The sequence below is a fragment of the Anguilla anguilla genome, chromosome 13 (assembly GCF_013347855.1).
Source record: "Anguilla anguilla isolate fAngAng1 chromosome 13, fAngAng1.pri, whole genome shotgun sequence".
Taxonomy (NCBI): domain Eukaryota; kingdom Metazoa; phylum Chordata; class Actinopteri; order Anguilliformes; family Anguillidae; genus Anguilla; species Anguilla anguilla.
The window spans coordinates 2,340,001-2,350,000 of record NC_049213.1 but is presented as its reverse complement, the minus strand read 5'-3'; the positions used below and the strand labels follow the sequence as shown (position 1 = coordinate 2,350,000).

General features: G+C 50.4%; 1 protein-coding gene across 13 annotated transcripts in view; it reads right to left on the bottom strand.

The window, feature by feature from the left end:
* Nucleotides 1–10,000, bottom strand: part of dock3 (dedicator of cytokinesis 3) — a 312,362-nt gene that overhangs the window by 1,675 nt on the left and 300,687 nt on the right. For 8 of the 13 annotated variants that reach the window (XM_035388217.1, XM_035388222.1, XM_035388223.1 and 5 more), the window contains 6 exons: nt 9,960–10,000; nt 9,306–9,424; nt 7,369–7,456; nt 5,039–5,158; nt 3,492–3,574; nt 1–1,447 (listed from right to left, as the gene is read on the bottom strand). The exon at nt 1–1,447 is cut by the window's left edge and continues 1,675 nt beyond it; the exon at nt 9,960–10,000 is cut by the window's right edge and continues 41 nt beyond it. In XM_035388217.1, coding sequence (XP_035244108.1) covers nt 908–1,447; nt 3,492–3,574; nt 5,039–5,158; nt 7,369–7,456; nt 9,306–9,424; nt 9,960–10,000 — 991 coding nt within the window. In that variant the 3' untranslated portion in view covers nt 1–907. The remainder of the gene's footprint in view (nt 1,448–3,491; nt 3,575–5,038; nt 5,159–7,368; nt 7,457–9,305; nt 9,425–9,959) is intronic. The other 5 variants (XM_035388230.1, XM_035388226.1, XM_035388231.1 and 2 more) reach the window with 2 other exon arrangements.

The following is a 10,000-nucleotide window of genomic DNA, read 5'->3' as shown; positions in this document are numbered from 1 at the left end:
AAAAAAAATCTATATATAACTTCCAACGTAAAACTACAACTAAAATCTAAAGGAAACCAAAGGTTTCACATGAGTGTGTGGAAAAACAAGTCTTCCACACACCATGTTATTAGTTTGCTTTAAGTCCACTTAGAAATATATAAAGCCACTGCAACAGAAAACATATTTCTCCGGGTGCAAGTCCATACTTTAAAACGATCCTGAAGAGTCTGTATCGTGTACAGAAATACACACCACATTTTCTATAGACATTGATTTTCCCTCTTTACCTTTTTAATAAATAGTTGTGGGTAAAGAAATGTTTTTGGTGCTAAAATCTTCCAAAACGTGGTTTCTCAAAAACAAAAAAGACTCGATTTTTACGTTTCCAAGGATAACTACTCTGAGTCTATCAAGAAGTATAACATGCTCGGTGATCCAGGGTCGTTTATGAAGAATAACATTCAAACACCTGAAATCTGACTATGTACTGAATCCTGGGTCATCGCTTAAACATGAGAGAGCACTTTAGGCACCCTCCATTATACTCACTGCACCAGTGCAATCTTAGCTGAACACTAATGTAACCTAAAGTCTTCTTCATTCCAGATGTCGGCCACAGCGAAGGGACTCCCCATCCCCACACGGGCCGGGGGTACGAGGCGAATGTTTTGGGACGAAGAGAACGCCGGCCCTACCGCAGAGCAGAGCGTTCCTCGGGCGTCCCGTCCCGTGCCCGGAAAAGCATGGGAATGCGGTGAGCAGTCCGGAGAGGTCCCGGTCCGGAGGAAGAGAACCCTCTCCACCCGTCCCATCCTTCCGGGGCTGATACTTCTCTCCTTTCATCCCTCCTTCCATCCCTCCATCCATCCATCCTTCCTTCCTTCCTTCCCGAACGCTTGGGCCTCGGCTGCCCCTCCCTCCGCCCCTACTCCTCACTGACCCCGTGCTCCCAGGCCACCTTGGCCTGCTCCTCCTTGTTGGTGAGCAGGGGCTGGGAGATCTTCCGGGGCATGGGCATGGGCCTGGGCGTGGGCTGGAGGTCCTCCTCCGGGATGCAGCCCTCCCTCAGGTAGGGCTTGGGGGGCAGGGCGGGGGGCGGCTCGTGGTGGTAGTGGGGGTGGGGGTGGAGGTGCGGCGGGGGGCCCTCCGGCGGGGCGGGGGCGACCCCCCCAGGGGCGGAGTGGCTGCGGCAGGGTGTGGGCTTGGAGGAGTCCAGGACGTCCGGCTCGGAGACGCTGTAGCGGACGGGCAGGTAGGGGGACTCGCCGTCCTCGTCGGCGGCCCAGGGCTGCCCGGGGGGCGGGTCCAGGGCGTCGGCCCGAGGGGGGGGCTCCGAGGGCTGCCCGAAGTTGCTCTCGCTCAGCGAGGAGACCCCGCTGCTGGCGCTCCCAGACAGGGTGGAGTTACTGCCGTCCAGGCCAGACTGCGGGCTGGTGGGCGAGGCAGGGATGGGGTGTAAGGGAGACTGTGGGGGGGGGGGGGGGGGGGGGGGGGGGGGGGGAAGAGAGGAAAAGAGCTCGCGTCAAATATGGCAGAACAGACATCCAGACCACCCTGTCATTTAACATATCTCTTTGTCCTCAATTCCATCTCCGGAAGCTACTCAGACGGAAAACCCTCACGGCTGAAAGAAGCTTTTAGGCACGACGTCCAGAGACGAACATTACATTCTGTAAAAATGTCTCTGTTTTCTCAGCCTTGAAAGTCTGAGAACTGAGAGCAGAATTTCTCAGAGCGGTTTCATTTTCCACCCATTCAGAAGCTGCAAATACTCCGCCACTCCACAGGAATGCTCTCTCTGCGTCCGGAAAGAGTGAGCCAAGGTGGAACGACAGTGCTAGCAACTTACTGCTCTTTACAGAAAGCTGTAGCAAGCTCGAGTTAGTCACCCAAATAAAGAACCTGCTAGGAAATAAACCAACCAGCTAATTTACTCACTAACCAGTCAAAGCTCTGGCATTCTAAATAAGCAAACAATAGCTATCATCCATGATATATATAAATACTAAATAGCTATTAGCCAGCTATCCAGTCGTTTATCAAGGTAAGAGTGCACATATCAGCAAGAGGCAGCTAGATTAACTGGATGGCCAAAACAGTGATATACACATTTATACAACTGGGCATAACTATAATAACTGCTAGTTCTACAAGAAAAGTCCTTCTGTCAATTACAGCAAAGAGGAGTTTTGTGACAGTGTCTTACTACAGTAAATAATTATCTTTAAATACTCTCTAGTTCTCTCTCTTAATGCACCCCCGTGTGCTTCAAATGTCATTCCAGACATCACCACGCTGGCAAAGATGCTAGAAAATGTTAAAGATCTCACAGTTTGACCTGAAGGGAGCATGTATAATTACACTCCTTTCCAAACAGGCACCACAAAGGGCATCCTTTCTCTCGCATCTCCTTCCCTCAACCATTAGCAAGAAATGCTGGAGGAGGAGCTTTCCTAACCAATAGAAACGCTGGAAACTGTTTAACAGCTTGCTAGCCTGCTGAAATAGCTTTGCTGAAATAACTGATATCAATAGCTGAAAAGCCCATTCATTTGCTAGTTAGCCACTTTTCTTGCAAGCTAACAAGCTACAGCAGCTGACAGTGTAACAGTTTTATGTCCCATAATGCAAGATGAAGAGGGCAGCAGCTATTAATCCCTTTAATTGTATTAGCAAGGGACTGGTTAGCTAGCCAGTGTTAGCCATTTCACAAGAGCAGTGAATTGTGAAAGTTAACGTATGTTGTGAAAGAGGAGTGTTTTGCTCATATTCAAGGACATCACAATGTATCCGGCATAATAAACTCAAACTGCAGCAGCAATTACCTGCAAGCCAAGCTGTTTATTCTGCTTCAATAAACCTCCAACCATTCATAGATCATGACATTGAACCCATTTTCTAAAGAATATTATGCCTGATTTACAACAGCTGAAAATGCTGCAACATGGACGGCAAAACATCAGGATTTACACCTTGAATAGTTATATTCCTTTCTTTTATTTGGCAGTCAACACACACACACACACACACTGCAGCAGTGTCTTGTTTTTTGTGAGGACCAGACACACACACACACACACACTGCAGCAGTGTCTTGCTTTTTGTGAGGACCAGACACACACACACACACACTGCAGCAGTGTCTTGCTTTTTGTGAGTACCTGACACAAACACACACACACTGCAGCAGTGTCTTGTTTTTTGTGAGGACAAGACACACACACACACACACTGCAGCAGTGTCTTGCTTTTTGTGAGTACCAGACACACACACACACACACTGCAGCAGTGTCTTGTTTTTTGTGAGGACCAGACACACACACACACACTGCAGCAGTGTCTTGCTTTTTGTGAGGACCAGACACACACACGCACACACACACAAGCAAGAACACACTGCTAGAACAGCGGGAGAGCAGTGGTGGGGCGGGGCAGGGGCGTGGCCAGGGCGGGGCAGGGGCGTGGTTAGTGCACAGGGGCGGACAGGAAGCAGAGCAGCAGAGGGTACCTTTCGTAAAGAGCGGGCAGGCAGGGCTGGAGGGAGCTCGCTGATCTGGTGGTGGAAAGCATCGAAGTGTATCGAGAAGTGTCCTAAAGGGAAGAGACACAGCAAGGGTTGGAGAAATGCACACACACACACGCACGCACGCACACACACACACACACACACGCACACATTCTCTCTCTCACACACACACACAGACACACACACACACTCTCTCAGTCACACACACATAGACACACACACACACACACACACACACACACACACTCTCACTCACACACGCATAGACACACACACACACACACACACATTAATACACACACATTCTCTCTCTCACACACACACACACTCTCTCAGTCACACACACATAGACACACACACACACACACACACACACACTCTCACTCACACACGCATAGACACACACACACACACAGACACTAACGAGGACACAATCCGAAGCCTAGCTCATTCGGACCCGCTAAGGGGGTGTATGGGAAGGATACAGGGGCACAGGGCAGTTAATCAGAGAAAAATGAGAGAATTCCACACAAAGCTACAGTTTTGGACAGGACAAAGAAGTAGAACACACTTAAGGAACTAGCAAAATACCAGCCTTCACCACAGTGGACATGTTGGAGAGACCTTTTCAGGTGCGCACGCGCACACACACACACACACACACACACACCTGCTGGTCCACAGACAAAAAAATAACCCTTTGTTACAAGTATGGAGCAATGTCGCTGGAAAAGTCCCCACAGCAGTATCCAAACCGTTTCTCAAATTTAAAACAAATCTTGAATGTACATGTCCTTCCTAGGTGCTTGGAAGCAAATGAATAGAAGAAAAATTGGAAGCACTCCGAAACTCTAAACACTTTTATGGAAATAGAGGACAACGTATGCCTGAAAAACAAACTGCAACAAAGCAAGAAGCACAATGATTGAGTCACACATTCTCAACAGCAGAAGAGCTCTTAGAAGCTAATTGGTTCCTCATTAAAGCACAAAAAGAGCCTTTACTCTACACACAGCTCTTACGGCGTAGCCTGTCCAGCTATCTGTGATGTTTGGCACTACAAACAAAACAAATTGTGCCCAATAAAACAAGTTTTGGAATGAAACAGATTCTGTCAGATATTAAACCTATGGCCATCCAGAGTGAGCTGGATCTGGGCCTTCCACAGCGATGCTTTCACAGCGTTCTGCTCCAGCATCTGGGTGAGCCTATCCCAGGGCCTCTTGTGTCTCATCTTCCCCCTGTGTCTCATAGCCCAGCCAAGGCCTGTGGGGTTTAGCGGGTAAAGGTGTGGCTCAGCAGGGGCAGGGCTTGGGCCCGGGACGGCTCCTGCCCCCCTGTCCTTCCTGGGGGGTCTAGAAGGGGGGGTGGGTGGGGGCTCTTACCAGGAGGCAGGGTTTGGGGCGGGACGGGGGGGTGGGGTGGTTGATGGGGGGGGGCTTGGATGAGGGTCTTACCGGGAGGCAGGGTTCGGGGCGGGACGGGGGGGTGGGGTGGTTGATGGGGGGGGGCTTGGATGAGGGTCTTACCGGGAGGCAGGGTTCGGGGCGGGACTGGGGGGGCCATCACACTCCCCACGTGGGCAGCGAGGAACGGCAGTGCCTCCCGGGTGCCACTGTCCAGGCTCCAGCTGCTGGGAGCACTGAGGACTGATGGAGAGAATAACCGCCATTAATCACAATGCTGCCCCCTGCTGGAAGTCCTTCGGTACTGCTTAAAGACTGGCCACTCTTACTGCTATTATTATCAGGGTTGGGGTGTACGTCACTTTGGATAACAGCGTCCGCTAAATAAATGTAATGTAAATCTATTGTAAAAAATTGGAAGTCAGCTTATGAAATAAAATCCAATTCAATTTATGAATCACAAAATGCCCATAATGAATTTTCAATTCATAAATTACATTTAGATTCATTTTCTGAATAGGCAATACTGTTATTATTATTAGGAGTCCAAACCCATAGGGCTGGAACACAGTTGTTTTTGTGCTGGTTTGTTTTATTATTTTTTTCTTCAGGTTCTTCCTCCAGCTTTTTGCTAATTTCTGTGGTATGGCAAATGCTAAGAGATTAAATCTTCACCAATAATAGATGTGCAAACTCAGATACAAAGCATATATTTCCAGTTGGCCAGATGGTGATGCTATAATTAAAGATCTGATTTTAAACCTTAAAAGGCTATATCTCCTACACCGTAACTCTGATTAAGACCAAATTCAGTGCAATTCTGCATGTAAGCTCTATGATTCTGGACTACCAAGATCCACTAAAACAATTTCCCCACCATTTTCATTTTTCCCCACTTCTCCTACATAGTTTGATTTCTATAAAATGTGGTTGAAAGCAAGTGTGGACCAAGCTCTTCGAGTTAACTTCACAGATTTTTTAAATTTGTTTCCATTTTGAAGATATTGGCAAATAAAGTTGAAAATAGGCATGGTGTAAAACAACAATGGCTTTAATGGCTCCTTGAATTTTTGTATTTTTTTTAAAATCAGGGCTCATTGTCGCCACCTCTGCTGTTACTTTCTCATCACACTGCATTTTTTTGGGTGCTGAGTCTGAGGAAGGCACTTCCTGTTCACCATTACAGGTGCACTCAGGGCACCCGATTGGACAGGGGTGGACCCTGTTACCCCGGCGGCCTGAAACCCCGGGATGATGCTGGAATCAACTCTGCCACACACCGTGGGCCTGCTGGCCACAGTTGGCTCTGGAACGATCCAGTTTGACACCAGACTCTGGGGCCCATCTGTGCGCTAGAACACTGCCTTACCAGGATGAGCCACCCAGCAGCTCCAAGTCAACTTCTGCAAGGGGCGGGGCCTCAGACAGAACTATGGTAATATACCTTCTACACTTCACTGTAGCACTGGAGTTCCATTACTAACAGAATATACTACATTTAAGAAGTAGAGAGGACAGAAGCAAGGTAGTAGCTGAGTATCTGGTGAGCATAAAGGATCTTTGGCTGCACTGGACGTCACAGAAAACACAGGAAGTCTCCTCACTACTGGACTCAAAACCAGACAGAATGAGAGAAGGGACAACTACTAAACTGCTACTACAGGTTGGAGTCAGAGACAGGTTGGGGGCAGAGAGTGGGGTCCGTACCTTTCTCTGCCACAGACAGGCTGGGGTCAGAGAATGAGGTCAGTACCTTTCTCTGCCACAGACAGGTTGGGGTCAGAGAGTGAGGTCAGTACCTTTCTCTGCCACAGACAGGTTGGGGTAAGTACCTTTCTCAGTCACAGACAGGTTGGGGTCAGTACCTTTCTCTGCCACAGACAGGTTGGGTTCAGTACCTTTCTCTGCCACAGACAGGTTGGGGTCAGTACCTTTCTCAGTCACAAACAGGTTGGGGTCAGTACCTTTCTCTGCCACAGACAGGTTGGGGTCAGTACCTTTCTCTGCCACAGACAGGTTGGGGTCAGTACCTTTCTCAGTCACAAACAGGTTGGGGTCAGTACCTTTCTCAGTCACAGACAGGTTGGGGTCAGTACCTTTCTCTGCCAGACAGGTTGGGGTCAGTACCTTTCTCTGCCACAAACAGGTTGGGGTCAGTACCTTTCTCTGCCACAGACAGGTTGGGGTCAGTACCTTTCTCTGCCAGACAGGTTGGGGTCAGTACCTTTCTCTGCCACAAACAGGTTGGGGTCAGTACCTTTCTCTGCCACAGACAGGTTGGGGTCAGTACCTTTCTCAGTCACAAACAGGTTGGGGTCAGTACCTTTCTCAGTCACAGACAGGTTGGGGTCAGTACCTTTCTCTGCCAGACAGGTTGGGGTCAGTACCTTTCCCTGCCACAGACAGGTTGGGGTCAGTACCTTTCTCAGTCACAGACAGGTTGGGGTCAGTACCTTTCTCTGCCACAGACAGGTTGGGGTCGCTGCAGGGCTTGCAGGGGCCGATCACCTGGTGGAACAGCGCCCGCTGGAAGTTGGTGGGCTGCAAATGGCGAGAAAAAACTGTCAGAGTCACGCACGGGGTTAACCGAAAGAGAGAGGGGCGGGGACAGCGCTGTGGAGGGGGCGGGGACAGTGCTGTAGAGGGGGTGGGGACAGTGCTCTGGAGGGGGCGGGGCCAGTGCTCTGGAGGGGGCGGGGCCAGTGCTGTGGAGGGGGCGGGGACAGCACTGCATAGGGGCGGGGACAGTGCTGTGGAGGGGGTGGGGACAGTGCTCTGGAGGGGGTGGAGACAGTGCTGTGGAGGGGGTGGGGACAGTGCTCTGGAGGGGGTGGGGACAGTGCTCTGGAGGGGGTGGGGACAGTGCTGTGTAGGGGGTGGGGACAGTGCTGTGTAGGGGGTGGGGACAGTGCTGTGTAGGGGTGGGGACAGTGCTGTGGAGGGGGTGGGGACAGTGCTGTGGAGGGGGTGGGGACAGTGCTGTGGAGGGGGCGGGGACAGTGCTGTGGAGGGGGTGGGGACAGTGCTCTGGAGGGGGTGGGGACAGTGCTGTGGAGGGGGTGGGGACAGTGCTCTGGAGGGGGTGGGGACAGTGCAGTGTAGGGGGTGGGGACAGTGCTGTGTAGGACCAGATCCCTTGGCCCTGTAATATCTGCCCATGGCTTGTCCTATCACTCCTATGCCGACGACACGCAACTCTTTCTCTCCTTCTCCCCATCGGACACACAGGTCCCCGCCCGCATCTCCGCTTGCCTGAGGGACATACAGAGCTGGATGGACAATCACCACCTGAAGCTCAACCCGGGAAAGACGGAGCTAATCTTTATTCCTGCTCTATCCTCTCCCATCCTCGACTTTTCCATTTCCTTAGGGGACACCGTAGTGACATCATCACCCTGCGCCAAGAATCTCGGAGTGATGATGGACAACAGGCTGTCCCTCTCCAACAACATTGCAGCAGTAATCCGGGCATGCAGATTTTTCCTATACAACATCCGCAGAATCCGCCCCTTTCTCACCACCTACTCAACCCAGCTCCTGGTCCAAGCAATGGTTCTATCCCGCCTGGACTACTGCAACTCTCTTCTGGCTGGACTACCGGCATCTGCCACCAGACCCCTGCAGCTCATTCAGAATGCTGCGGCTCGTCTGGTCTTCAACCTCCCCAGACACTCCCACGTAACTCCCCTGCTCACTACCCTCCACTGGCTGCCTGTTATAGCTCGCATCAAATTTAAAACATTGGTCCTAGCATACCAGGCAGTCAAGGGATCAGCCCCAGCATACCTCCACAAGATATTCAAACCCTACATGCCAGCCAGATCCCTCCGTTCTGCTACCTCAGGACGCCTAGCACCTCCCCCTCTTCGCACCTGCACTTCCAGAACACGTCTCCTGTCTCTTCTGGCCCCACGATGGTGGAATGACCTCCCTGTGGAGGTCAGAACAGCTGAGACTGTGACCCATTTCAAACGACGACTGAAGACCCACCTCTTCAGGCTGCACCTCTCCCCATCCCTCCCTTCCCCCCTGTAAATGACTAAACTTAGGGTTGTAACTAGGCAGCTGTTTCATAGGTGACTTAGGTGCATCAACTGTCTTAACGACTACTTGTATTTTTATTTATTTTTATTTTTCCATAGATTGCGTTGTTGCCGTTCTCGTTGTTAGTGTTAATCAGTTTAACCATCAGGGTCCAAGTTGAACTATGCGGTTGTTCCCTGCACTTGGACCGGTACTTCTCTCTAGGGGTTTCGTCATACTTGTTCCTGGTTATGGTTATACACTTTGTTGTACGTCGCTCTGGATAAGAGCGTCTGCCAAATGCCTGTAATGTAATGTAATGTAATGTAGGGGGCGAGGACAGTGCCCTACAGGGGGTGGGGCCTACCTGCCCATTCTCGGTCATGGCGGGGTACATGGCGCTGCTGGGCCTCTCCCGGTGGGGGGGCAGGAGCATCAGAATCTCCCGATTGTGTCTGTACTTGTCTGGCAGGGACGGGGAGCCTACCACAGGGGGACAGGAGCAAGGGCAGCACAGAGTATCAAAACCAGCAGAGACCGGCCTGTAGGGGGCGCCTGAGCTCACTACACAGCTGAGTGTGCAAATACACCCTGTAAATACACATCTCAATCCCATCATCATGGACAGGCCAATATATAAGGAAAAATTAATAACATAAATAATGCAACACTAGAATTTCCAATTACACACGTTTTGGATTTGTCCAATTTGTAGCAGACCTGGGTCAAATACATTCTTTAAATACACATTCATTTTCCAAAACTTGTCAAGTTTGAAAACGCTCCTCCAGTTACCTGAGAATTGTCAAACATGTAACTGATGAAAATGTGCAAGCACAAGAAAGAAAATTTTGCTCTTAATATTGGTGAGAAAAATGTCAGTAATGCACAGGGATTTTCCAGCTGTCTGAAATGTTGAAGTGTTTCATCCTGGTACAAATCTTTCCTCTGTCCGGTCCGTGATCATTCGGTACTCCAACGCTGAGGATTCTGGGAAACGAGCAGCAGAGCTGACACCTACCTCGAGCACTGGAGGGGGCGGAGTTCATCATCTGAGACGGG